Source organism: Physeter macrocephalus, chromosome 4, assembly GCF_002837175.3.
Source record: "Physeter macrocephalus isolate SW-GA chromosome 4, ASM283717v5, whole genome shotgun sequence".
Classification (NCBI taxonomy): domain Eukaryota; kingdom Metazoa; phylum Chordata; class Mammalia; order Artiodactyla; family Physeteridae; genus Physeter; species Physeter macrocephalus.
This window is the reverse complement of record NC_041217.1, coordinates 139,575,396-139,603,189: the sequence shown is the minus strand read 5'-3', so window position 1 is coordinate 139,603,189 and position 27,794 is coordinate 139,575,396. Positions and strand designations below refer to the sequence as shown.

Sequence of the window (27,794 nt, the reverse complement as noted above, 5' to 3'; positions counted from 1 at the left end):
ACGTGGGGAACCGCGGGGCTGTTCTGGGGACAAGGAGAGTCTCTGGCTGGAAACTCAGAGAAGGCCAAAGGAAATCTGGCAGAACTGGGATCCTGAATGAATGCAGTGCTGAGCGGCAGATTCACGACCCCAGCCTCCCGCCCCTCAGTCTGGCTCCTTACAGCAACTCTGTGAGGCAGGGGGCATCACCCCCTTTGAGAGATGAGGAAGCAAAAGCCCTTGAAAGGCAACGGACTGTCCCAAGGTCACAGAACTCAAGGCAGGCCCAGAACCCAGGGCATCTTATCCCTAATGCTTGACAAGGAAAGCAAAGGATGAGAGGTGGACCTTTCCTCACAGATATTACAGCCAAGCTGAGGAGACAAGAACTCAGATATAACGGCCGCAACCCAGAACAAGATAAGATAGTACTGATCAGAATCGAGGGTGGCGAGGTTGCTGTGTGGCCTCAGACAGTCATCTCCCTCTCTGGGCCTCAGTGCCCCAGCTGAAAACAAGGATGCTGAACTCAGCCCTGGGGAGCTCTCACCAGTGCCTCTCGTCTCCGGGGGTGAGGGGTGCTTAGGGGACAGGGGCGGTGAGCTAGGAGCCTTTTGAGTTGGACCTCAAGAAGGGGTGATTTTGCACCAATGGGGAAGCAGTGGGGGCTGAGGAAGCCCACCCTGAGAAATGCCGTTTGATCCAGAAGGAAAAGGTAGATTCTAAAAGCAGATGAAGAAGGCAGTTTCTTTTCTGGCTTCTTGGTGCATTGGGAAGGAAACAAGGTCCATTCTCTGAAGCCCTTGAACATCCCAGGGGTGGTTCCAGGGGAGAAGCATGAGTGTGTGGGTGGCAACCCCACCCTGCAGCAGATTCTGGGGAGAGATGCCCCCGGGCTCCCTGACCTCCTCGGGCTGCTCATGCCTCGTTCAATCCAGCCTGCATGTGGCCGGCAGCTGTGCAAGCAGCAAGCGACTCAGGGTCCTGGAACTCACCAGTACAGGTGAGTTAACCTCTTGGAGCCTCAGTTTCCCCACCTATAAAATGGGGCTAACAATCAGGAACTACACCCCTTGGGGGGCAAGATGTAAAGGAGATTGTAGATGTTGAAATTGTAGAGTGAATTGTTCAGCCCACAAAGACCATGGAGCTCTTGTCAATGGTCTGGTTTATTTCTTCTTATCACCCTCACCGGCTTTCCTGCTGGGACTTTGGAGGAGAGCTGGGTCACCTTCCTGCTGGAATGCCAGAGGGCTGGGGGCAAGTGGGCAAGGGGTGTGGCTCAGATGGGAAAAGCTTCTGGGTTCCCAGAGGTGCCGTGGGGTGGCCAGCGCTAATGGGGCACTGTGTGGACAAAGCTCAGAAGGAGCCAAAGGAGCTGCAGGCAGAACACACCTGCGAGGCAGGACCTGGAGGCCCTCTGGTCCAACCCTCGAATTTCATAAATGGGGCAACTGAGGCCAGAGAAGGCCTGGGCTTTTCACACTCCCAAAGCAGCCTCAGCAAAGCAATTACACTCCCTCCTGAGACCCAGTCATGGAGCAGAACTGCAGCTTAAGAGGCTCACGGAAGCATAAAATAGCCTAGAATCACAGAACAGAATCTCCAATTCCAGGAGAGTATCTTAGAATCTTAAAGCACACGATTTAAAAGCACTTAGACCCAAATGGCTCAATGGTAGGATCATGGATTCACAGCTTCTTTTCAACTTGGAAGTCACAGAGAAAATTTTAAACTTACAAACAACAGAATCCTAGAAGCTTCAAATCGCAGAATCTAATCCAAGCGCCAGGAGTGGCAAAGGCCTGTCCCTTCGCCCCCAGCAGTGCAGGAATCCTCTGTTCCCACCGCTGACATATGGCCATTCCACCCTCTTGAATGCTCTCAGCGACAGGGGACTCAGTCAGCTGTGCCGGCTGGAGGCTGGACACGTTCCTTCCTCTTGAACAGGGAGGGAAATAAGTTCTCAACAGGAGATCCCCACTTCGTACAAATGGATTTTTCACCCCTCCTTGTTCTTTGGCTCTGGTCAGAAAGATTCCCAGGGAAGTGGAAAGGAGCCAAGAGCTGCCACAAAATGACTTTAACCAGCAGACAGGCTAGTAATGTGTTTTGGTGGGAAAAAGGAAGGAGAGGGGAGATTAATTCCAACTTGCTATGTGATAAAGGAAATTAAGGCATAATACAGAGGAGACAGCAGTTCTGTTAACCTGTGTGGAATACCAATTACTCAGGCTTCTCAAAATTGCTGGAAATAGAGAGAAAACCCCTAAAGAGAATGTGATTGTGGCCCAGCGCTCATCTGGATTAGGCTGTTTGTTTGCCCTGGCACCCTAATAATGGGAATGAGGGAAAATTCCACGTTTCCTGGGAGATGGCTCTGCCAGAGTAGGGGAGAAAAGGCAGGCCCACGTGTTGCCACTGGACTGCTTGGCGAGTGCTCATGGCGGAGGGGGTCACGGCCCACTTAAGGAAGAGTTTGGTACAGTCGGGGTCCAGCACACACCCTTAGTCCTGCACTCTGGGAGGGACCCTGGGAGGGCCAAGCTTCTGATGACCCCTGTTCCCACTGAAAAGTCTCAAGTCTCTGCTTCTGGAAGCTGAAAGAATCAAGTAGGGGGCCTGCTGTGTGCCAAGTACCCTGCTAGGTGCTGGTAAGCCCTGCCATTAGGCAAGATCTTCAGAGGTGGCCGTGTCTCAGGTGCTGGTCCTGCTGGGCTGGCGCCCAGGGCTCTGGCCTGCACCACCCACCTCTCTGCAGCCAGCCCAGGGACAGGCAGCGTGGGCAGAGTTAATGGCCAAGGGCCGCGGCTCGGTGCCTACGGCCAGGGCCCCAGCAGGACTTCTGTGAGGGCTCCCGGCCAGTGCTGGGCAGAAGAGACAGCTGTGGCCATGGGAAGTGAGCTGAGAGGGAGTGCGGCAGGTGCCCAGCAGAGCCTCACGCCCCACTGGCATCCTGGCCTAGACCCTTGCCACTTCTCAGTGCCCCTCTGACAGGGGGCCGTCACTGGGGCTCTGAGCCAGCATGGTTCCTCCAACAAGATAGGTCCCACCACAGCCTGGCTGAAAGGGAAGCTGCCTCTGAAACAGCCTGCTCTGTGAGCATGCCCACCACCCATGACAAGTCCATCCTCCTCGGCCTTTTCTTCAAGTGGACATTTTCTCCCAGTACAGAGATTTGGAAGATGATTGTCTGCAGCCCTCTGTGGCCCTCCTCCCACGAGGGGCAGGTTAAGGAAGCAGAGCTCACAACCTGGCTTGGGCCCTTACTAGCTGTGTGACCTCAGGCAGGTTACTTGACCTCTCGGAGCCTCTGTTTCCCTCATCTAAAATTGTGATGCTGCATCCTGACTTGCAGGGTAGTTGCTTGTAAGATAACATAGCAGTACCCGACGTAGTGATGCAAGTTCCTCTCAACTTTTCTTTTTCGCTCTCCCACCCCCAGGCTCTGTACCTAGTAGGCCCTCAGGAAGTTTTTGTTACAATTATTAAAGGGCATCAGGAGGCCTGGCCATTGTCATCCTGGGCCTCCTGGTTCTTCCTAACATGGTTTCTCCGTGTATAAAGTAGAAAGAAGGGCTGTTCCTTGGAGAAAAAGGTCCAGGTGGAATCATGGCTGGGCAGCCAGCTGGGCTCAAAGGACAAGCTATTTCAGAAGTGGTGTCGCCACTAATCCCCCCGTGATCATAACCCTGAGTGGGGCAGGGTCAAGACTGGCCCACCTAGGCATACAGGCAGTGCGCTCCAACCACCAGCACGCCCTGCCATCTCCACCCGTGGACCCACAGACAGCCAGGGTCCTCTAAGGGGGCCTCTCCTCCATTCTTGAGTGTGGGCCCGAGCCCAGGGAGAGCTGCATGGGGGAGGGGAGGGGAGTGGAGCTGGAAGGTGCCCAGCGGCCCATTTCTGGGTGAATGGTCAGTCTGTCCAAGGTCAAGCCCATGTGAGGCCAGGGTGTCTGATGGGCACATCTTCCTCATTCTTTGGGGTTCCCCCATTCTACTGAAAAGACTTCCATGACCCCACATGGAATCTGAGGCCTGTTCTGGCCACAGCCTCATCACCCCGTGTTCCTGTCACTCAACTACCCTTCCCCACCAGACTAGCAGCTCATTGGAGGCAGGATAAGATCTACATGGTGAGCACCAAGGGGATGCTTAGGAAATGGATGCTGGACGAATGAACGATGAATGAATAAATGAAAGAACATGTGCAATCTTGAGGCCTGGGTCTTTTCTATCTATACAGAACTTACAGCCCAAGATACAAACCATCTTTACCATCCAGCATTCTGCATACACAGTAAAAACAATAATCATTGAAACAATGCTTTAAAAATCCTTCATTCATGCATAATGAACTGGAGCTTCAGGGGATCCCAAGTTCTCTCCAGCTCGCTGGTACCCCCACCTCCCTCCCCGCAGGTACAGGAACCACCTCTCTGTTCTCCTTCTCCCTTTCCAAAGACACAATACCAAGGAGAACAGAGCCAGGGCCCAGGAGGCCTGCATTCTGGTCCCAGCTGTACTCCTGAGCTGCTATGTGGCCTTGAGCAAGCCACTCACCCTCTTTGGACCTTAGTGTCACCACCTGTTGGAGAAGAGGTGGGTCCCACTGCTCTCTGAGCCCTGTTCCTGCTCTAGTTCATCATCACAAGCCACATGTGGGAGACTGGAGCTGGAAGACAGTAAGTGCCAGCACTCAGCACCCAGGCAGATAGTTCTGGGGAAAGGTTCACAGTCTGCAAGGCTGGGGAGGGCACCAGCCTCCGTCCAAGGCCCCACCTCCTACCTGCTCCTCAGGGAACCCTGGAGACACGTGGCTCTGATCATAGTGTGACAGCCGCCCCTGGGCCAGGCCCTCATCTATCTACCACACCTTGAGGTTTACAAAGCCCTTTGCATGCATCTCCTTATTTAGTTCTTACAACACCCATGAGGCTCAGAAGGGGACAGGATGGGGCTTCCCTTGTGGATCAGTGGTTAAGAATCCGCCTGCCAGGGCTTCCCTGGTGGCGCAGTGGTTGGGAGTCCTCCTGCCGATGCAGGGGACACGGGTTCGTGCCCCGGTCCGGGAGGATCCCACATGCCGCGGAGCGGCTGGTCCCGTGAGCCGTGGCCGCTGGGCCTGTGCGTCTGGAGCCTGTGCTCCGCAATGGGAGGGGCCACGGCAGTGAGAGGCCCGCGTACCACAAAAAAAAAAAAGAATCCGCCTGCCAATGCAGGGGACACGGGTTCGAGACCTGATCCGGGAAGATCCCACATGCCGTGGAGCGACTAAGCCTGTGCGCCACAACTACTGAGCCCACGTGCCACAACTACTGAAGCCCACGTGCCTAGAGCTCGTGCTCCGCAACAAGAGAATCCACTGCAATGAGAAGCCTGCGAACCACAACGAAGAGTAGCCCCCGCTCGCCACAACTAGAGAAAGCCCACGCGCAGCAACAAAGACCCAATGCAGCCAAAAATTAATAAACTGATAAAAAAAAAAAAAAAAAAGAAAGGGACAGGATGGGCCCAGGCCACACAGCAAGTCAGTGACCATCCATCGGCCCAGTGTTCTGCCCTGACTCCACCCTCCTCCACACAGTAAGAAGGATGCAGGATCTGTAGTGCAAATCCTGACCTTGCCCCCTGAGCAACCCTGAGAAATGTGAGTGGTACCCTCTCAAGAACCCCTCTGAGCCTCCATGAAAATCCAACAGCATAAAAGAAGCCAAAGGTGTAAAAAGAGCACTGCACAGGGGGCCCCAGAGCCAGGGCTCCAGTCCTGGCCTCTCCACACACTGGCTCAGTGCTTGGGCAGGCTTGGGTTTCCCCACCTATCAAACAGGGGATGAGAATCCCACCCTGCCCGCCCCCTGCAGGCCTGCTGTGCACTTGCCAAACCTACCCCTGTCCCACCTGTGCACAGCCCACCTGCCCTTCTGTGAGCATCACCTCAGCCAGGAGGGGTGGAGAGGCTGCCCCCTCTCTGCACACAGCTCAGTTTGACTCACTGCCCCCAAAAGCCAGGCCTGGGCACAGAAGTGTGCTCAGGCAGACAGGCAGACCCTCGGGCACATGCACACAGCACATGCAGATGGGCACACATGCACACAAACACACTGCCCACTTGCACACTCAGATGTGCACCACATACCAAACACGGACACACACGCCATGCTGTGCACACACCGCAGCACACGGGCCACACACTCACACATACACAGGTGGCTTCATATGATGCTCACACGCTACAGACAGATATGCATAGATTTTCCTGCCTCTCCTGTGACAGCCAGATGGTGGGATTCTCCCAGAGGGCTACCATTTAATGCTCTAATTAATTTTTAAAAAGTTCTATGTACCCAGAGCCTGGGTTTGTTCCAAATGTCCCAGGCATGGCCCAGTTCGAAACCAAGGAAGGAAGCAGACCTTAGGGGGAAGGACTGTGGGGCCGGGGAGGGGGAGGGACTCCCACTGCCCGGGAGAGCCTGCATCCTCACCTGGAGGTCTGATACCTAGCCTAGTAAGGGGGGTCCGGACTCAAGGGTCATCTGCCCAGATGTGGTCCTGATCCTGGTTCCAAGAGCACCCTATAACCCAGGACAGGGAGAGACCCCTCGCAGCACCCCTGGCTGGGTTGTCTGGTCCTGCCTGCACACTTCGGTTCCTCAGACTTCACTGCAGAGGAAGGTGTTTACAGACACCAGGGTGGGCTCTGGGGCTCACGTCCAGATCCCAACTCACCCTTTACGAGCGCTACTGTGTGACTCCAAGGCACTGTCACAGGAAACAATGCACAGAGCCAGCGCAGTCTGCCGGGTGAGATGGATGAGGCGGGAAGACGAAGGGGCAGCCCAGGGGGACGTGCAATGCTCCCTGCCTTCCCACTTACATGCCTCCAGTGAGGGGAAGCTCACTCTGTCTCCAGGCAGCCTGCTCTGAATGCACCAGAGCCCATCCTCCTCCAGGTCCCCTGGTGAACCCCGGCCGTTCTCTGGGTCACGGTCCCTGGTGGTCCAGGCTGCAGGAACCACGCAGCACTTGCCCTCCAGGCCTTTCCTCTGCCTTTTCCGGGGGCATGTTCTTTGCTGCTGAGTGTTTGGGAAAACGCAGCAATAAATTTACCGCTTCACTTATGAGTAATTTGCTGTCAGGAGCTCTGCGTAAGCAGAGGGCTGAATTAACGAGGCTTAATTAACATGAGTGTTGTGACAGATTTCAACTGAGTCGGGAAATCCCCCATCCTCGAAGTCCAGGCCCTCGCCTGCCACTTCCCAGCTCATGTGGGAGATGAGAGGCCCAGGGAGAGCACTCAGAGCGGCTGATGGATGTGACCCGGGGCTGCCTCTTTCCCAGGATTAGGAGGGATTTGGGATCTGGGGGATGGAGGTTTGCAGATCAGCACAGGAAGCCGGGAGCCTTTGCAACACCAATTCCAAAGGAGTTTTCAGGCTAAGCCCTTCATCCCTACCTGGCTCAGTGACAAATGCATGGGCCTCGGAGCCTGAGAGACCAGGGTTTGGATCTGCCACTCACATGCTGAGAGGCCTTGGGTGAGTCACCCTACCTCTCTGTGACTCACCATCCCCGTCAGCAAAGGAACAAGACAAATCCCCCCTCACAGAGTTGTCAGAGGATTCCTGAGGTCATGCGTGGAGAGCAAAGGTGCTCCGAGATCTTCATTTCCTCCCCCCACCCCATCATGAGCATAAGAACAAACATAATTGAGTGATTACCATGCACTGTGCTTATCACCCATCTCATTTAATCCTCCTCATAGTCCTTTGAGGAAGAAACTACCATAACCCCATTGTACAGATGAGAAAACCAAGGCACTCAGAGGGGAGCTAATTTGCCCAAGGTCACACAGTCAGGGGGGTGAGGGGACCACAGTCACCCATGACGCTCACTGAGAGCCCCTGGAAGGATCTCAAGAGCCAAGGCAAGGGGTGAGGTCAGGCAGTGGGGGCCATGCTGGGGTGGGCACGGGGCCTGGCAGTAATGTTCGTGGAATCAATCTGTGAATGATGGAGGAAGGGGAGAAGCAGGCCCTTGGGCAGTAGGTGTCCCATCAGAGAGGTATCTGTTTTTCAACCACTAAGACTTTATTAAGTTGCCCCTTGAGGGCCCAGCCTGGGTCAGGCTCTGGGGAAGAGAAAAATGTGGTGGAAGGTGCACCCGCTGCTCTCAGGATTGGTCCCCCACTTCTATTCCCCTCGGCTTTCCCCCAGGGCACCCAGCCCAGCCCTGGCATGGGGTGGGAACACCATAATTTATCATTAATGATTGCCATTATTATTATTTTTTTTTTTTTTGTGGTATGCGGGCCTCCCTCTGTTGCGGCCTCTCCCGTTGCGGAGCACAGGCTCCGGACGCGCAGGCTCAGCGGCCATGGCTCACGGGCCCAGCCGCTCCGCGGCATGTGGGATCCTCCCGGACCGGGGCGCGAACCCGGTTCCCCTGCAACGGCAGGCGGACGCGCAACCACTGCGCCACCAGGGAAGCCCAATGATTGCCATTATTAATATTAATGTGGAGGACACCTCTGACCAGAACCAACTTTAAGGGGAAGCAGGAAGGAGGCCCAGCTCCTACTTACCCATCCCAACACCTCGGGCCCCCAGCCATCACCCTGCACACCTTAGATCGCCGAACAGGACAGGCCATGTTAAGGTCCTGGGGCTCCCCCTGGAGCACAACCAGGGGAACAGGAGGGGATCTGGGCCCCAGGTCCCCAGGGCTCACCTGAGGGACACCCATTTGGAGTCTTGGTGTCAAGGATGTGTCTGGGAACAGTGTAGGGAGGAGGGAGTGGACAGTGTGTGGTGCAGGGTCAGATCTACCTCCAGAGTATAACCCTCCTCAGCCCTGCCAAGCCCCACACACACCCCAAGTCCTGCCCCAGGAGGCCTTCCCCTACCCCCAGCTCACCCCCCAACTTCCTGACTCAGACACTAGCCCCATGACCTTGGGGAAGCTTCTCATTACCTCTGCCTCATTTCTCTCCTCTGCACGATAGGACAAAAACAGTACCTATCTTATCAGGCTGACCTGCGGGTTGAGTGAGGTACCACCTGGCACTGAGTGGCAGCTCAATAAACTATGGCTATGATTACTGACCCCCCCCCCACCGGTTAGTGGAGACCAGCCCTGTCAGGTGCCACTGAGGAGTCGGGTGGGCTCGGGGGTTCTCTGGTCTCTACAGGGCAGCTCCAAAGCAGCAGGATTAGCCAGGGGGCTCTGTACAGCCCCTGTGACAGGCCTGGGACCCACAGGGCCTCTCAGGACAGAATCAGAAAGAACTCTGTTTTGGGAAATAAAAAAAACTGCCTTATAAAGAAGTGAGGTCTCCGTCCCAGGAAGTGTGCAAGCAAGAGATCCATCCATTCATTCAACAAGCATTCACTGGGCCTCTCCGCTGTACTGGGCCCTGTGTTGGCCAACGGGAGTTGGGAAAGAGAGCATGAGACACAACCCTGCCTGGAGAAACCCACGATCTAAAAAAGCAAGAGCTACTGAAGTTGCCAAACTGACCCCGGGCCAGGGCTGCCCACCCCTGTACACATGTCAGAGCCTGGAGAAAAAGCAAGAGGCCCTTTGGCATGAAGGGGGCTTGGGGAACACCCGGGGCAGCTCAGTGAATGCGCTCTGGCCCTGCAGACATGAGGTCAGGCCCCACCTGCTCTGAGCCCCTCGTGGCCCTGTGATCCCGACGGCCTCCTGGTGCCTAAGTTCTCCTTGCCCTGGTCCACCTTGACCACAGCTCAGCATCAGCCTCCAGAGCCCCCACCCACCCCGAAACCCAGTCAGGGGGGTAGGAGGTGTCCTCTGGAGGGAGGGCCCTGCTGGCAGCAGAGGTGGCTGTCTGCCTGGACAGGGGCAAGGGCACGGCCAGTCCCAGGCAGGTGGCAGGCTCACCCCTTGCCCACTTTCCTGCCCCCCCCCCAGCATCTACAACCCTGCCAACCACGGTTCCCGGGGAGCAGGCTCCAAGGAGGCCCAGCAGCCAGACCACCAGCTGCTGCCCCCTCCCTGTACAAACACTAGCCACAAAGCACCCTCCCCCAGCTCTGCCCGCCTGCGGTGACAGCCTCTTGGCACCAGCTCTCCCCTTCCCTCCATCTGTCAGGGATCGGTGCAGACAGACTGTGAGAACCACAAGAGGAAGTAGCGATGCTGCTTGGACCCCACTCCTCCCCCCTACCTCCCCAGTGCTCTCCCCCGCACCCCACGTCCTCTCTCTCCCCACTCCTCTCTGTGTCTTCCTTTCCCGTGCATCTGTCTCCTACTGATGAAGCCACTGACAAAGTTGGGAGTGGGGAGGGCAAGAGGACCAGCCAGCCAGTGACCCCCACTTACTGATAATCACCACACACCACGGCCACAGCATGGCCACCCACCCATTAGTCTTCATCCTTTACGTTCTCCCAAACCATTAAGGAGTCGAAATCCTGTGCGACTGTGGGCTCAGTGTCCCCGTCTGTACAACTGGTACAGCAAATCCTGCTGAGCCCGCCTCCCAAGGGATGCTAGCAGCCCAGAGGCAATACACGGAAAGCGCTCTGTAAGCCACAGAACCTTATACAAGGCAAACAGCCTGTGTTCCCAGCTTCTTCCTATCTGATGTGGGAATAAAGATCCTAGTGTTGCCCTCCTCCTGGGAGTAACGAGGCCAGGATGGGACATGAACAGACAGAAAAATGCCTTGACGAATATAAAGGGCAGCAGGAACGCAGAGGCAGGGTTGTCGAGGTAACGATCCTCACTGTATGGATGTGAGGAGAGCAGGGCAGATCTGGGGAAACTGAGGCCCAGAGGGAGCTGTCACACAGCTCGCTGTGTCAGAGGCAGGGTCAGAACAAAGGCCAGGCCTCCTGGCCATGTCCACACCAGCACCCCAACAGGGATGCTCAGCCCTGGCTCCTCCAGGCCTTCCAAGGGGGTCTATGTCTCTTTGAATTCTCCCAAAACGTGGGGAAGAAATCAGCTTTTTCCTTTTTTTAGAGTGAGCCCTGCCCAACTGGCAGCAGAACCTACAGGTAACGGGGGAAGACCTGTTGCGGAGCCAGGGGAGCAGCGACGGGGGTGGGCAGGGTGCAGGCCGGCGGGCCAAGCGTCCCATTGGACATGAGACTTTTCATTTTAAAACGGGGGCGGTTCCAAGCCGGGCACCCTGCGTGGGAGCAGGCGCTTGGTAATGCCAACGTGTGGGCAAACATGGGGGTGGGTCTTTGCACCGAACAGAGAGCATAAGCCCTTTCTCCCTTCATCCCGGCAAAGCTTGGCCCAAGGCCCCACAGGCCCCAGCGGGGAGGAAGTTCTGGTCTAGCTGCCGTCTCAGGGTCCTGTGAGGCCACGACTACCCCCAGCTGCAGCACAGATGTGCCCAAGGAAAAGGGGAAGGAGACATGGGTCCTCCACCCCTTTCACTTCCAAGGAAGCTTGAGGTTCAGAGAAGCCAACTGCCCAAGGTCACATATTGAGTTGGGCGGCCAAGGCCTGCTTTTCCATCTGCAGATCCTCCCCAGGTCCCAGCAGGGCACTGGCACAGAGTAGGCCTGCAGTGGATGCTGGAGCTCAGACTCGAAGGCTCCAGTCCACACCAGGCACTTCTCGGGGGCTCACAGAAACACCATGTGTGAGCGGGCACGTGGCGCAGGAGGGTGCAGCACACAGGGAGGGAGCAGAAACACAGCGTGGGGTGGGAGGGGCGCTGGGCGTGCGAAAAGCCAAAGAGCCCCACCCGCTCTCCTCCCTTCCCTGCTTCTCCGCAGGCCCTAGCCAGGTCCCCCGCCCCATCCTCCTGAGGCCCGTGGTCTGGTGTGAACCATAGACTCTTAATCGGACCATCCTGATGCAGAGTGGTAAGGATGGAGATGGAAGGAAACATAGGGACGGGGGAGCCCAGAGGAGGCCCTGACTCAGCTGGGGTGTGAAGGCTCCCTGGAAAAGGAGACTCTTGAAGCAAAGTGGGGTTGGACAAGCAGAGGAAGGGCCTTCCAGGCAGAGGGACTCACATGTGAGAGTGTGATCATGCCCCTGTGACATCAAACACATGTGGGGTGTGGCTGGAGCACAGAGCCATGGGGCTTGGGGGGACAAGTGGGTGGTGAGGTCTGCAGCAGGAGAGCTGCCAGGTATGTGTTTGGGCGTTGAAGGGCCCTGAATGTTAGCAAGCAGACTATCCTGTGAGTGGGGGACGTCCCTGTAGGACGCTGGGCAAGGGCAGGACAGAGCTCCGCGTGTTTGAGAGCGCTCGGCGGCAGAGCGGAGAATGGACAGGCGGGAGGGAACGAGAGACGAGGTTGGTGCTGCTGCCGTGGTCCGGGGAGGCTGAAGTGGGATGGGGAAAGGGCCTGGACCGGCAAGTAAGAGGGGAGGATCAGGCCTTGGTGGCCGTTAGAGGTAAGGGAGACGGGGGCTGTGATGACTCCCAGGTTCCTAACCAAGGCCAGGGCAGTGTCCATGCTGTGGACTGGTCTCAGGGCAGAAGAGGTCCATGCACAGCCCCCAGTGCCCGTGTGCCCGGCCACAGGTCATCGCAGGGTCTGGGCACTACCACCTTGCTGACCCGGAGACAAGCTGTCTGCAGAGGTGTCACCTTTACTGCTGGACATGGCACATCTGTCTTCAGCCCCCCACTTCCTTGGGAGGTAGGTCACGGTTACAGAAAGCAGCCAATGTTTATAGAGCCCAGAGTGTGAAGCCCACCAGGCCCCAAGAAGCAGTGGCCAGAGAGGGGATAGGCCTTACCCAAGGCCACACAGCATGTCAGCTATCACAGGGCAGGAAGGGACACTGAGCAGCCTTGGAGTGAAGGTAGGGGGCAGTGTTTGTGAGCAGAGGTCCCAGAAACAGAGCTGGGACCTGGGTAGGGCAGAAGCGTCACAGGAGACAGATTTGAGATTGAAAGGAAGACAGATTCTGTAACAGGAAGGGCTATCCAGGGACAGAAAAAGCTATCAGGTTGCTTAGTGAGCTCCCTGTCCCTGGAGGTATTTAAGCAGACAATCCCCCCCTCCCCATCTCCAGCCCCTGGGGCTGCTGAGGGGATTCCTACATTGGGATGGGGGTGGGGAGCCTGCTTTGGCCAAATGAAGATGCTGCCCCAGCCCCAAGAGCCACAGCTCACTCATGCATTCACCCAACACGCATTCACCAAGGTGTGCTCTGTGCCAGGCCAGAGACATTGGCCACCAGGGGCAGGTGGAGCAGAACAAGAGAAACCTCATCTCTCAATCTTCCCCACCCCCATCCAGGGGGGTGAGCCCAAAGCTGGGCAGGGGGCAGAGGATGGAGGCCCTGGCTGTCCACACTCCATGTCACAGGTCTAAGGGGCTGGGCTCCCTTATCTTTCTGGGCACATTTGGGGCATGGGGCCAAGGGTTGGGCAGGATCAGACACAATGCACCCTCCTCCTGCACCCCACCCCTCCTGGAGGTCCCCAAGGCTCTGGGCTCATTTCCTAATGAGGTCCCTGGAAGGACTCTTCCTAATTAAATTAGGACAGTAAGTTATGGCCTGGGGCCGCGGGGGAAGAAGCAGGGACAAAGGTGACTTCTGGGGGTGCTCCCTGGCCCCTCCCAGCCCACCCAGCAGTGCAGCAGCCTGGCATGGGAGGGGATTCCTAAAGGACAGATGGGAGATGGAGGTTCAGAAAAAGAGGTCAAAATAAGCAGAGCAAATCTTGAATTGAGCACTGATCACATCCAGACACTATTCTTGGTGCTTTTCCTAAACAAACTCATATAATCGTCCAACCACCTAGAGGGTTAGGTGTTGATGGCTCCCTTTTAGAGAGGAGACAAGTGCTCAGAGAGGTGAAGTAACTTACCTAGGGTCCCACAGCTAGGAAGCAGTGAAGTATGGACTCGATCCCAGGCAGCCTAGTTAGAGGCCCTGCTGTTATCTGAGTCACAGTGGAGTTGCTCATGGATGAGGCAATGCAGAAGCAGTCAGACGTAGGGGATATGGGGGGCTTCCCACCCCCGTGTCTATGGCTCCCACCTGGCCGCACAACAAGCAGAGGTTTAGAGTCAGACCTAGACAGGGGTCAGGGAATCTGAATTTCAAAAGGTATCCAAAGTGACTCAAACTCCTGATCCAATCCTCACAGGTGGGAAAACTGAGGCCCAGGGAGGAGCAGAGACTTGCCCAAGTCCCTCAGCACGTCAGCGACAAGGTGAGGCCACCTGGCTCCTGGTGTGGTGAGGGTGAGAGCCTGGGGGGGACTCGCTCGTAACGGATCAACAGCGACAAGGGCTCAGGCCTCTGCTTCCAGGGGGAGAACTCAGTGCAGAATTTGCAAGTGTGAGAGAGGCCAAAGGCCAGGGAGAGGGAGGGCGAGGGGTCTGGGAGAAGGGGTGGCAGAGAGAACAGGGGCTCCAACCACATGGCTGGCAGACCTCTGTGTCCTGGTATGGCCCAGTTCCCAGTGTAGGAAGAACCGACTGGCTCTGTGAGACCCAGTGAGGCTTCAGATACCGTACCCAGACCAGGAATTGCTCATTACCCGCGTGCACAGAGCAGGAGTCTGGGGTTCAGATTCGAGGGACTTGTCCCAGGCCTCCAACTAGAACGTGGAAGGACTGCAGTGGAAACCCCAGTCCAGCCGACACTGGGAGGCCACGCGTCTGCCTTGTCCGTGCACCTCCAAGAAGCAGGCAGTTGTGCAGATGGGGGACGAAAAGAGGGGGAGACATGAGAGCATTACATATGCAGCATATTTAAAGCCTGGGGCTACAGGTATTAAAGAATTGGCCTGGTCAGACTCAGCAAAAAAATAAACAGGCAGAAACCCCCGAGCGGATACAGGTGCTGCTAATAAACAGTTGGTTCCAGCTTTGCACATACAGTTTAGGCCACATCCCCTGTGCGATGGGCTGGATTTCACAGCCCTTGCTCCCTGCTCTGGGCCTTCTGGGCCTCAGGGAACGGGGGCAGCTCCTTGGACCGCCACATCTGGGTCCTGGCCATGGCAGAGCTCCTGTGAACTCTGTGGTTCTCAGGGGAAAACAAAAGAATCCCAGGGAATTGGGGCTGAGAGGGGCCTGGAGATGCCCCGCTCCCAATGAGCAGAGACCCAAGAGGGGCAGAGACCTGCTGATGGCCATTAGGTAATGTAGGAGCAGAGGTGGAGCTGAGGTGGGCCTGGTCTCCAGGCCATGGCATTTATATCAACCTCAGCCCTCTGGGTGGGGAGTGGGTGGGTGCAGACAGTGGACTATAGGCTGAGGCTTGGAGGGGAGAGGCTGCCATGGCAGGGGGCAGGCTGGGAACAGAGACTGCTGGCACCTCTCCAGCTACAAATAATTCCCCGCCACAAACAGCCCAGTGGGGGGCTTTGGCTTTGCCTTGGCTGAGCGGCCTTGGCCAGCATGGGAGGAAGAGCGTCACCTTGTCCCTGCAGCCTCTGTGCGTCCAGAACAGTCACCTCCCTCCTGGTGCACACCCGCTCTCTGAGCACGCACACTCCATGCACACTCACGTGTGCTGGTGCACATGGCTGAGTGCGGCTCTGAGGGTGATGGGGGCAGCAGATGGCAGCTCGGGGTCCAGGAAATGGAGAGGGAGGGAGGGCGGGAAGAGCACTGGCGTGAATATCCCTGGATTCACGCCACCAGGAAAGCCCACCCTTGGCCTCCAGCTATTCATACCAGCAGCTTAACCTGGGCCAACGGGTCCTTCCTGCCTCTCATCAGTTGCCAACTCTCTGATGTTAAACTGGACCCACTGGTGAACCAAGGCCCCCTCCTAGATAACTAACTATGCCAGGCCCGGATGGTTAACCAGCTCTCCTTGGTTCTCTCTGCTTAACCAGCTCCCCTAGGCCACCCAGGAAGCAGCCACCCTGGGGCCCCCGGTGCAGATGGCAGCGGATGAGATGATTCCTACAGTCCCACCCAGCCCGAGAAACTGCTGTTCTCCCAGGCAGCCAAGTCCTCCCAGCTGGCCAGCTGACCTACATCTCTCCTGCTGCTATTTCAGCAAAGGCCCTCTTGTTATGTCCTTGGAGGAGGAGAAGGAAAGCTGTTGACAGTCGCTTCTACTTGGTGGGGATCACGGGCTCGGGAAGGGGAAAGGGGATGCTCATTTCAGGGCCAGGTCTGGACAGAACATTTTACATCAGCCTGCACACCTCTGAGAGGTGGGCTCATCATCCCCATTTCAGAGACCAGGGATCTAAAGCTCAGAACATAGGACCCATACCAGGGACCCTGCTAGTGGGTCACAGGGCTGGTGGCCTGACTCCATTTTTCTCCATCACTCCACTGCATCCAATGCAGTCACGGGCACAGGAAGAAGACAAAAGGGAAATTGGCCCAAGGAACCTGGGTCGTAGGGCTGAGTTCTGGAGGTGGACCCTAAAAAGCCCAGCTACCCTCCATCTGCCCGCCTGGAATCTACCCACAAAGCCAGGTACACTCCCACCAACCCTCACCAGGTATTAAGGAGCTCGAGGGCCACAGATCTCCCTCCCCCAGGCCAGGACTGGTCCTGAGCCCAGCTCCAGGGAGAAGAAATCTGCTCAGAGTGCTGGTTACAGTACAGGTGGAGCAAGGACCAATGGGTAAAGGGGAGATGAAGTTCAGAGAGGGAGAGCCCCTCACGCAGGGTCACACAGCAAGTTAGGGGCAGAACAACTTTTATAAAGCTGTGGAGGAGACAGATTCTACAAATATCTTGAGAAAAATGAAGACCAGTTATACTCCCTTCTGTTTTCTTTGGTGGGGGTGGGGAGTCCTTGGGGCCAGAACACAGTTGTCCCTTCTCTTTGCTTTGTTTTGTGAGGCCTGGATCTGGCTACTTTGTCTGCCCCACAGGGCCAGGGTGAGGTGGGCCCTGTGCTCAAGGAAGAGGGAGGTCCTGCTGGCCGCCAGCCTGGCTGGGAAGGGCCATGGAGAGTCAGGGGGTGTTGTGAGATAGGAAAACAGCTGCTTGAGGGAGAGCGACAAGGTGAGGATGAAAATGCACATGCTCAGCCATGCCTTTCCTAGGCCTTTCTCTTAAGGGAAGAACCAGACAAATGCAAAAAGGTGTAGTACTGATATTCACACCAGCACTGTGTAGAACAGGAAAAAATATATGTATATATATAAAACCAACTAAACATATGTCTATCAATAGGAGACTGTGTCATTAAATTAGGGAAGATTCATGCAGTGGACTACTATCTAGCCCTTTAAAACGATAATACGTATCTACTGTTACTGACACTGAAAGATGCGCATGATGCGGGGAGAAAACAACTGGCATAACACACGCTCGTTTTGCAAAAACACCCCAAAACCAAAAAGAAAACCCAGAAACACACATGTTCATGCACACCAGCTCGCATGCAGAGAATGCAAGAACACCTCTGGGAGGACAGGCCCAAGGGGGACTCCTACCTTCCTCTTTTCCCTTTTCTGAATTGTCTGTGTGTTTTCTTTTCTTTAAATTACAAGTATGAAATTACCTTTATATAATCAGAAAAACTTACTTCCGTTGGAAAAATAAAGGAAATCAACTGAAGTGAGTTTCAGCTTCAGCACTACCAGTAACAGGCTGTGTGGCCCCAGGCGAGCCCCACGCCCTTGCTGAGCCTCATTTTCCTCATCAGGAAAATGGGGATGATGATGCACTCCTGCACCACCTTCCTCCCAGAGCAGCTGTGGGGCACAAACTGGAAAAGGCCATACTGTGGTTCGAACAGGCTGAGAGGGCCAGAAACTGAAAAAGTCTCCCCCAGGCGAGCCCCACGCCCTTGCTGAGCCTCATTTTCCTCATCAGGAAAATGGGGATGATGATGCACTCCTGCACCACCTTCCTCCCAGAGCAGCTGTGGGGCACAAACTGGAAAAGGCCACAGGCTGAGAAGGCCAGAAACTGAAAAAGTCTCCAGAGCGGCTGGGGTAAAGTCCCTAGTGGCATCTCAAAGCCAGTGACCAAGGGAGGGTGGTGGTCACGTTGACCATTCCCGTGTACTCCCAGACTGGCAGACCTCAGAGAGGCTTTGGGCTGCCATATCCAAGGGGCAGGTGCGTGGAGGCCGTGAGGGGTCATAGGAACGGTGTGGACCTAAGAGCCCCATGGCCCTGCCTCTCTGGGTGACTCTCCTAGTCACTAGAGGGTGTTCCAAGGGGCCTGATAAAAAGCTGGGTTCCTCGCCCGCAAATCAGCCGGCTTGTGGGCACCTGGCCTGGGCCCTGCCAGGATCAGGGAGGTCAAACCAGGTGCAGGGGGATGGGGGAGCTCACAGGCAGGGCCTGCTCCTGAGCCACTGCAGCCGAGGGGCTATTCCTAGGGCCTGTGACATACACCGGCTTGTAAGAGGAGCCATGGCGAGCACGACTGATGATCAAAACTGCCACCTGGGGCCGCGCTCATGCTTGGGGGCACCCGGGGGCCAGAGCTGCTCTGGAGGGAGCCAGTACACCCACTGGCAGGGGCTGGCAAGGACGGATGCCTGGGGTACCTAGAAAGGAAGGGCGGTCGCAGCACACCCCAGGCCATTCCCACTGTAGCTGTGACTGGGATGTATGAACGTGTATCTCTTTCTTTCACCTGTGTCACAATGCAGCCGGACAGGCATGGCCCAGTCCTGCCGCTGACCCGCTGACCTGTCTGGGGCAAGTGACTTCACCTCTCAGAGCCTTGGCTCTTTCTCTGTGAACTGCAGTGATGATTCTTCCAGGCACCGGTTGAGGGAGGTCTTGCATGAGAAAGCCCCCAGCAGTGAGCATGCTCATGAACTCTTACTATAGTTAACAATTTATTTTAGATGAGTTCCCAGCGATCTGGGGGTGGGCAGCAGGCCCCAGCCAGGGGCAGTGTGCACCTGTGGTCCCCGAGGGGAAGTCCCAAGCCCCTTCTGTGTGCAGGAGCCAGTGCCTGCCTGCAGCCTGAGAACACCTTGCTGGTGTCCAGCAGGGAAAGGAGAGGGCGGGCAGGGTGGCAGCAGGTGGGAGTTGGGAGCGTACTGTTCTGACTCAGTCCCACCCAGGAACTGAGGACACCCTAGTTCTGAGAATGGGTCCCCGCTGACACCTGAAGCTGATGTCCAGTCACCAGGGCCTCGGTTTCACCTTCTGAAGCCTGGGGCTGGGAAGCTCCCAAGTTTGCAGGCTGAGCACTGAGAGGCCTGCGTGCCCAGGCCCTGTGTGACTGTGGATGTCACTGGTGCCCTCAGGGCTTCAGGTGACCCAGCTCACAAGAGGGGGCCTGACTATGGTCCCTAAAGGACGCCCAGCTCCCTTCTCCAGCTTCAAGGACCCCTCAGGGCCTTCTCAGAGGCCCCTGGGTCCCCTACATCTGACCAATATCAGCTTCTCACCCTCAAAAGTGGGTGACATTTCCTCAGTCCATTCATTCATGCACACACCATCCCTCAAATGCCTCAGCTCTGGGCCAGGCCCTGTGGTTCCCCACCACAGACACTCCCAGCAACCACAAGCTCCTACGATGGGCCATTACAAGGGTGCACAAAGCCATGGGCATCCAGACATAGGAGAGGTTAGATCACACCAGGAAGACAGGGAAGGCTTCATGGACGTGGTAATGAGCTTCTGCCAGGGAAGGACAATCCAAGCAGAAGAAAAGTATGTATGTACGAGACCTAGAGTCAGCAAATTGCATGGGGGTCATAGAACCAAAGTCCACATTTTGGATGACTTGGGCTCCTGGCCTTTTCTGAGGAAGGATGGTAATATTGGAAATGACACTCCTTGAAGTCATCTGCATCAGAGACATATCACTGGGTCCTCAGTTTCCCTATCTGTACAATGGAAACAGTACTCACCACCCCACAGGCAATGGCCAAGGAAGGCCCTTGGAAACTGTGAAGGGTCACACTCATGGGGGGTGCTGGACAAGGGGGGCCTTATGTTGGGGCTCCATGCGGTCTCCAGAAAAGACGGTCCCTCCTAGACAGAAACCTGTAGCACAGGGAGGCATCACTGGACACTGCAGCCCCTCACCCTCTTCTTCCATGCCCTCTGAGCCCCAGGCCCTCTGACCCCAACCGGGTAGACAAAGCTCAGAGAGGAAGACGCTAAGGAAGAGTCCAGGCTCCAGAGTGGACAGGCCTGGGCCAAATCTGGCTCTAGCACTCAAACATCGTGACATTGGCCAAGTCACTTCTCTTTGAGCCTCAGTTTCATCATCTTTAAAATGGGAATAATAAGAAAACAGCCCTCACAGGGTTGTGAGTAGTAACGTTAATGAATGCAGATTGTCCAACATGGTGCCAGGCATGGGGGTAAGTAGCCAGTATCTGTTATTAGTAATTCCCTCAAGGGAGCTATTTATTTTGGAATCCCTCGTGCTCAGCACAAGGATAGCAGAGCAGACAATGCGGAGAAGACAGATCTGAGACCGAGGGGAGAACAGGGACATGTTGTGGGAGCTCAGGGACTAGGGAGCAAGAGGACAAGAGGTCAGGGAAGGCCACCTGGGGGAGGTGGCATCTCCACCAGGCCTTCAAAGACTGGGTGATCTGGGCATGCGGGCATTTGCAGAGCAGGTGTTACCAGTGCTGCTGAGATCCAGGGCCCCGAGGCCTGGCTGCCCAGCCCCCAGAGCAGGGCCCCACACCCTCCCCTAGGCCCTGGACTGGCTTCATGAGGATGGCACTGGCCTGGGGGTCTGACCACAGACCCTGGGCTAGGAGACTTCCACTTGGTAACAGCCCTGAAGGGTGGCACAAATAAGCCTATACCCTCCTGCTCCATCAGCCCTCTGGGTCCTCTTGCTCCTCACCCTCTCCCTGGGGGCATCTCTCTGCTGTTGTTATTTCCCCAAGGAGGGAAAACTGTCAAGTCAGCTGCCTACAGACAACCGAGAGGACTAAGCCAACCAGCCCTGAGGCCTATTGCACTCAGAACCCCCAGCAGGCCTGAGAAAGCCCAGGCGGTTCCCAGAGGGGAACTCCGTCCCAGGAGAGCCCCTGGGAAGGCCCATGGGAGAGTCTTCAGCAAACACTCCCAAGGCCTGCTGGGGCCAGCCATGGAGACGCTGACCTGGCCCTAGGGAAGGGAGAAGCTTAGGCCCTGTGAGGCAGAGCCATGGGGGCTGTAGGGCTCCCTCCCCGTCCCAGGCACAGACAGGTCTGGAAACCAGCCTTGGGACAAGCATACGGCCTGAGGGAAGTCTTCCTCTACCCCTCCCAAGGCCCGCGGCCACTCATTCACTGAGACCAACCAGGCCTGTTTGATTCATTTCTTCCCTCAGGCCCTCCCTGGGTACCTTTCTCCACTCCCAGTTCCATCTCGGATCTCGGGGCCGAATGGCCTTGGGACCACCTCCACTGTGGCTGGGGAACCCTCTGGCTGAGGCACGCCTCAGCTACGGGAGCCTTTGGATCTCGGGCTAAGCAAATACAGGCAGGAGAACCAGGAGGGTCCTAACAGACAGGTATCTAGAGACCTCAGTGAAACTCCTCCTCCAGGAACGGACAGACCCACTGCCATTCACTGAACACCTACTGCTTACCAGGCACATTATCTCACTTAATCCTCATCACTGGGAGGGAGAGACTATTATCACCTCCAAGGCCATTCAGCCAGAGGTCAAGTTGGGATAGAAAACCAGGAGTATCTGATTCAAGGCCACATTGAGTTATTCCAACACACATCTCTAAGTCCCCTCTTTCAACTCCTGTATCTCAGCCCTGGGGAAAGAGGGTAGCAGGGAGGGCTTTCTGGAGGAGGTGCACTGGAGGAGGAGATACCTGCACTGATGATTCTAAGATGACAAAAAGAAGGTAGCCAGGTGAGGGAGCAGAAAGTGTTCCACACAGATGGAATAGCACGTGCAAAGGCAGTGCTAAAAGCAGTAAGAAGCAGCAGGAAGGCCAGAATGTGACAGAAGTTTGGTGTCACAGGTTCATAGGAAGAGCAGGAAGGGGCTGGAGGGCAGTGGGCAGCGGAAGCTGGTCACAGAGGGCCAGATGCAGAGGAGTCTAAGCTGACCCTATTCTGTGGGTACATGGGAGCTTCGGGAGGACTCCGAATGGTGGAGCTGGTGGGTCAGATGAGGAAACCGAGGTTCAGAGAGAGCCGCACTATCTGTCAGATGACTCCATCCAAAAAAGGACACGAAGCTGGGCCTTGTGTCAGGAGTGTGAGAATGGCCTAGGCCAGGCGGCACACTGAAGACCAGATGCGAGCTTGCTGCCCCAGCTGGGAGCTGTGGCCGAGCTTTAATTATTTACGAGGCTGCTTCCCAGCAGGCCTCAGCACTCCTGCAGCCTGGCCTTGCCAGCTAATGAACTCTCAGCCATGGGAGCCCTTGCTGCGGCCACTCTTTATTAAAACTGGAACGGAGCGGTGATGGGGGCTGGGAGAACAGGGCAGCCTAAAGAAGCCTGAACAGGTAGAGGAAACTGAGCATACGACCGGTCCACCTGTCTAAGCAGTCCATCCACATGGAGAAGCGCAGAGCTCTTCCCAGAGCTGGAAGTGGAGTGGGGGTGTTGACGTCCCCTCAAGATGGGGAAACAGAGGCCTGGGAGGACTTGCCTGAGGTTGTCAGCTAGTGTTTGATGCAGCACAAGTTCCATTAGTTGGGTGCCTGCATTCACACCCCAGCAGTTTCAGTTTCACTTAAAAATCATTTACCCTTGGGCCTGTTACTTAACCCCTCTGTGCCTTTGTAAAATGAGGAAAATGCGGGTACTTCCAAGAGTCACCCCATTTTATAGACTCAAGGTGCACGAGGTGATACGTGTAGAATCTCAGCACAGCTCCTGGTCCACAGCAAGTACTCAGTAAGTGTTCATTGTTGTTGCTGTTGCTACTCTGGGGGCAAAGGGCTGGCTGGAGACCAGAACCCCTGTCTCCGCTCCCAGACTAAGCAGCAACAGGAAACTGAGGCCAAGGCGCCAGCTGGCCTACGTGACCCAGGTGCAGCCAGGAACCCCACCCCTTCCCCCGGCCGGGCCGCCCCTGGGCTTCCAGCCCCTTCCTCCACTTTGAAGGCCCTTTGAGCTGGGAACTGAAACCCCATGAGCCTTTCCCCTCCCCATCCCCATCAGCTCTATCTGTGTCTCCAAAAGGCCAAGTCCCATCCGCTGTGGGTACGTTTCAGCACTTAGAAGGTCTTACTTTGAGTTCCAGCTCCAACCCTGAGGAGCTGTGTGAATTTGGGGGAGTCATTTCACCTGTCTGAACCCCAGTTCTTCCTCTATAATGTGGAGACTGCATCACCTATTTTTAAATGGTAAGCTCTGAGGGAATGACATTAGTTACCATCTTTCAAGGCCTGCCTTAGCTGTCTCTTCCTCCAGAAAGCCTTCCTTGGCTTCCTCCACATACAAACTCCCTCCCTCCAACCTCCATCAGCTCTCGGAATTCATGGCCTGCATTCTGGCTCCTTTGGGAGCCTGAACTCATTTTGCCCCACACAGGCTTCACTTACAAATGGCAATCCCCAATTTGCAGGCCGAGAGGCAGAGAGATGGGGTGATTCAGGCCCTCTCACAGGGTGGAATGGTTGGAGTGGTCAAATATAAGGCAGGGAGGATGGTTCCAAGAAATGCAGCTCGGGCAGGTGACCCGGAATGGAGGGAACTCCCCAGATGGGGATGGAAGGGGTGACAAAAGACCATTTTCCAACACCACGCCTCATACAGCCACCCAAAGTTCCCACCCCTTTCTTCAAGATTTCTCTTTGTGGCCCCTAGGGGTCCCTTTCTAAAGACCTTGGTGGTGTGAACACTCATCCATTCCCTTGTCTTCACCAGCCCCATGTGAAGACTTTCTACGGGTATAACCGATGGTGGAGGAACAGCTACCCCCCATTTGGCAGATGAGGAGACAAGCCCAGAAAAGTCCAGTGTGGGGGACGGATACTTGACACCAACAGTAAAGCCCTCAACGTTTGTTGCTTTTGTTCACTAACCCTCTGCCTGTGACTCCACCCCATCCATCTCAGAATGAAAGCAGGAGCCCAGAGTGGCCATCAGATTGGCCCTGGTCCCATCTGGGGTCGCCCAGCCACCCACTACTTCGCTCCTCCATCTTGCCCAGAGCCTCGATGGAGATGAAAAGCACCCGGATCACCCTCCTGGGTCCTTCTGCACCACACTCCCACCGGAGCAGACAGTGCCCCTGAGCTAGGAGGCAGGTGGACACCCTGACCAAGTTCTGTCACTCTCAGCTGTGTGGCCTTAGGCAAATCACTCAACTTCTCTGAGCCAGGGTCCTTATCTACAAAGGGGGTTGACAAGAAACACTTCTGCTCTTCATGGCCACCCCCCACAAAACTGTTGTTATACAGAGCCAGGGAGATAAGGTAAAACCAGCCCAGAAACGCACAGTTTCCACTTCCCCGCCTCACCCTCAGCACTCCCACTGTAAAGGAACCACAGAAGAACAACTCTGGGCGAGGAGACTCACTACCACATTTTACCCTGGCTCAGGCATTTTCAGAATTTCAATAGCATTGGGAAATGGTTAGGGTCATGATTAGGCTAAGAACTCTGGAGTCAGATGCTTAAGTTTAAGCTCCTACTTAGCAGCTCAACAGCTGTGGAATAACTAACTTGATCTCTCAGTGCCTTGGGGTTTTTTTGTTTTGTGTTTTTTGGGTTGTTTTGGTGTATAAAATAGGACTGCTCTGAAGGTTACAGGAGTTTATATAAGATAAGCACTTACCACAGTGGTTGGCACACAGCTAACAGTCGGCACATGTTAGTCGCATCACTTTCAATTACATTTCTAGAACTTGTCTTCAAAACCAGGGCAGGAATCATTAGCCCAAGTGGTCAGGAGAGGAAACTGAGACAGGAGGGAAAGATGCACCCATGTCACACAGCCAAATCTGGGTTGGTCTGAGAATGAACCTGGAGGCTGACTGGCAAACCCCGAAAAAAAACACTATAACTCAACAGACAATGCCTGTCTAGGTGGTCCCTCTACCCCTCTTGCCACTGCGTGGTGCTGTGGGCCTGTCCACCTGTTGCCCTCCTCCCACAGAACCTGCACTCCCTGGCCTGCAGGGTGGGCCTGTTCTCCAAAGTGTCCCAGTGCCTGGCATACAGCAGGTGCTCAGGAACGATGAATGAATGACGGCCCGCGTCTGTGTTTTTATAGAGTCCTGTTTATCTGTTCCTGGAACTATACTCCTTCCACTTGTGGCAACTGCTTGCTAACTCGCCTCAGGTCCCACAGACATCAGAAACCACGTGCACCTCACGAAACAACTTCCAAAGCAGGCGCGCCCGGGTGTACAAATACCACACTCAGCAAAGGTGGCCGGCCGCCTGCACGTGACCATGGGTTCACGCGCGGCCTTGGGATCCTCTCGCCCCTTCCAGGAAACAAACTCATCCTTCTGGCCCCCTCCTTCCTGCTCTGCCCCATGATTCATGCCTCAGTCTGGCTGGCAGGAGAGCGCAGTCGGACAACCAGGGTGGCACAAGAAAGGTCTTCACCATGACTAGGCAGAAAAGCAGCGGGCGCCAGCGCCCCGCCTGCACCTACTACCCAGGGGAGGCGCGGGGGTGTGGCCAAGGCGGGGCCAGGGCAGGGCCCCAACGCCAAGGGCGCCAGAAAACTGCACACCAGGCCGTTCCACGATTGGCCTGCTCCGGCCACAGGGACCTATGGGGTGGTCCTCGCACAGCCAATCAGGGGCCCCGGGGAGCCCATTCATTCACAAAACCCAGCAGGAAAAGGAGTGAGGCTAGGCCCAGAGTTGCCTGGAACTTTGAGACACGCGCGCGTTCCGTGGGGCCTAGGCAAGAGTCCCGGAGGGCCTGATCGCAGAAAGTTAGACGCTTGCAGGGACCGTCGCGTCGCCGCCCCACAGTTCCGGCCCAGCAACCCGGGCGTGGCGTGCCCTCCTCCCGGGCCGTGCTGCGCCGAGCTTCGCCCCCCGGCTCCATCAGGACCTGCTGGCCGCCCAGAACCCGCTGGGTCCCTAAGTGCCTGGAGGGAAGGGGCTCCCGGGAGGGTTCCTGGCTGCAGGCTCCGGCAGTAAAGGTCCAGGCAGGTGGCCCGGTGGCGGCTGCAGCCACGTGGACGCGGAACAAGGCGTCCCCCACCTTTCCCTCCCTCCCCGGCCGGCCACTCACGGCAGTCATCCTCGTCGCTGTTGTCCGAGCAGTCGTCGTCCTCGTCGCATCTCCACACAGAGGGGATGCAGCGCTCGTTCCGGCACCGGAACTGGTCCTCTTCGCACTCCTTGACCGACCCTGCGCGGGGGAGAGGGGACGTGAGCCGGATCCCCGGAACAAACGATCCCGGCCGCGGGGAGTGGTCTACTGAGTGAAGGAGAGGGCCCGATGCTGAAGCCAACGACCTGGAGGCCTCTGGCACCCTCGATCAGGAAGGAGAGCAGGATGGTAAGGGTTCCTGGGATGACGGGCTGCTCTGTGCAGGCACACACAGTCGGTGTCCCACCACTTAGGTATGCCCCCCATTCAGAACACTCACCCGCACACATGGCCCTTAGTGAGAGATCCACGCAGACACAGCCCACAGGGAGCCCCTGAACACGCCGCGACACGCGCACTGGGCGCTGCGGGCACATCCGCCTCGCACGCAGCCCCTCTTTCTCTGCCACACGCAGGGGTCGCCGGAAACGCATTGTCAGGCGGGGTAGTCTCCGGGCTCCGCTCATCGCCGCCGCGGAGCGCGCGTGTCAAATTAACGCCAACGGCGAGAATCACACAGCCCTCCCGAAAGCATCAGTGATCACCCCCAGCAAAGTTCCCGGCCCGCCCGGCCCCCACGGCGCCCATCCCCCAAGAGCAGGTGCCGGAGGGCAGAACCCACCACACAGGGAGCCGCGGGGGCGGGGGTCTAGGGCAAATTAAGGGAGAGCTGGGTCCCGAGGAGCATATCCCACCCGGGCGCCTCCCTGCCAGGCCCGGGCTCGGGGGCCCCGGCGCAACCCGCCCCCCGGCCGCCGGGCCGTGCTTTGTTGGCCGCTCCGGCGGCGCAAAGCCGGGCCGGGAACCGGCCGCACGCACCTTGGCCGCCGCGCAGTGGATCCGCTGCCGCCTCAAGATGCTGGAGCTGCAGCAGCAGCAGCAGCAGCAGCGCCAGCGGCCGGAGCGCGCCCCGTTCGGGGCGGCCCATGGCGGGCCCCGGGCTCCGGCCGCCGCGCCCCGCGCACCCCGTGCCGCCGCCGCGCCTCAGCCCTCCGAGTCCTTGCCGCGGCGCCGGGGTTGCCGCTGCCCCCGCCGCCGCCGCCGCCGCCGCTGCCGCCCGCCCCGGCTCCTCGGCTGCATTTCAAGCAGGTTCCGTGACGCTCGGCGGCGGGGCGGGCTCAGGCTGGGCGCGCGGCCCCAGGCCTGGGCTGCCTCAGCCTGCGCGCGCGCCCCCTCCCGCTGCCGCCTCCGCCCCACGCTCCTCCCGCTGACGCCTCCTTTCCCTCCTCCCTCATGCCCTTGGTCCACTTCTCCCTAGGCCCGCGCTCGGTGACCCTGCTCAAGGCCCGCCGCGTGCTGGGTGCTGCAGACGCTGGGATGAGCCAGGCGAGGCCCCTACCCCCAGAGGTGGCAGACGGCCCAAGGGAAGTAGCACAGGCTGCCTGGAGGAGGTGACATGCTGATAGGCGGCTGAGGGAGGCCTAGGAGTGAACCTGGGCGGGAGGGGAGATGATGTTCCCGGGTGCACAGGCCTGGGCATGTGCACACGGAGCAGGGATGGTAGTAGACAGGGATTGGGGTGCCAGGATTCGTGTGATCAGGGAGAAGCTGGGGGAGCAGGAATGGACCTCTGCACGCCTCCAAGACTCCAACCCGGATATTACACGTCTGTGTAGCTGGTTAATGTGCCTATGTTGCATTCTCATGTGAGAATTCCCACGGCCAAGGATGTGAGGCAGGTGGCTTGGGCC

General features: G+C 56.9%; 1 protein-coding gene across 20 annotated transcripts in view; it reads right to left on the bottom strand.

Annotated features, from left to right (window-relative positions):
- Window positions 1-27,585, bottom strand: part of LRP8 (LDL receptor related protein 8) — a 79,174-nt gene extending 51,589 nt beyond the window's left edge. For 9 of the 20 annotated variants that reach the window (XM_055084625.1, XM_028489382.2, XM_055084616.1 and 6 more), the window contains exons 1-2: window positions 26,923-27,136; window positions 26,023-26,142 (exon numbers count right to left, since the gene is read on the bottom strand). In XM_055084625.1, the coding sequence (XP_054940600.1) occupies window positions 26,023-26,142; window positions 26,923-27,031 (229 nt within the window). In that variant the 5' untranslated portion in view covers window positions 27,032-27,136. Of the gene's footprint in view, window positions 1-26,022; window positions 26,143-26,383; window positions 26,604-26,922 lie in introns of those variants that run through there. The other 11 variants (XM_055084617.1, XM_055084621.1, XM_055084622.1 and 8 more) reach the window with 8 other exon arrangements.
- Window positions 27,586-27,794: the final 209 nt, after the last annotated feature.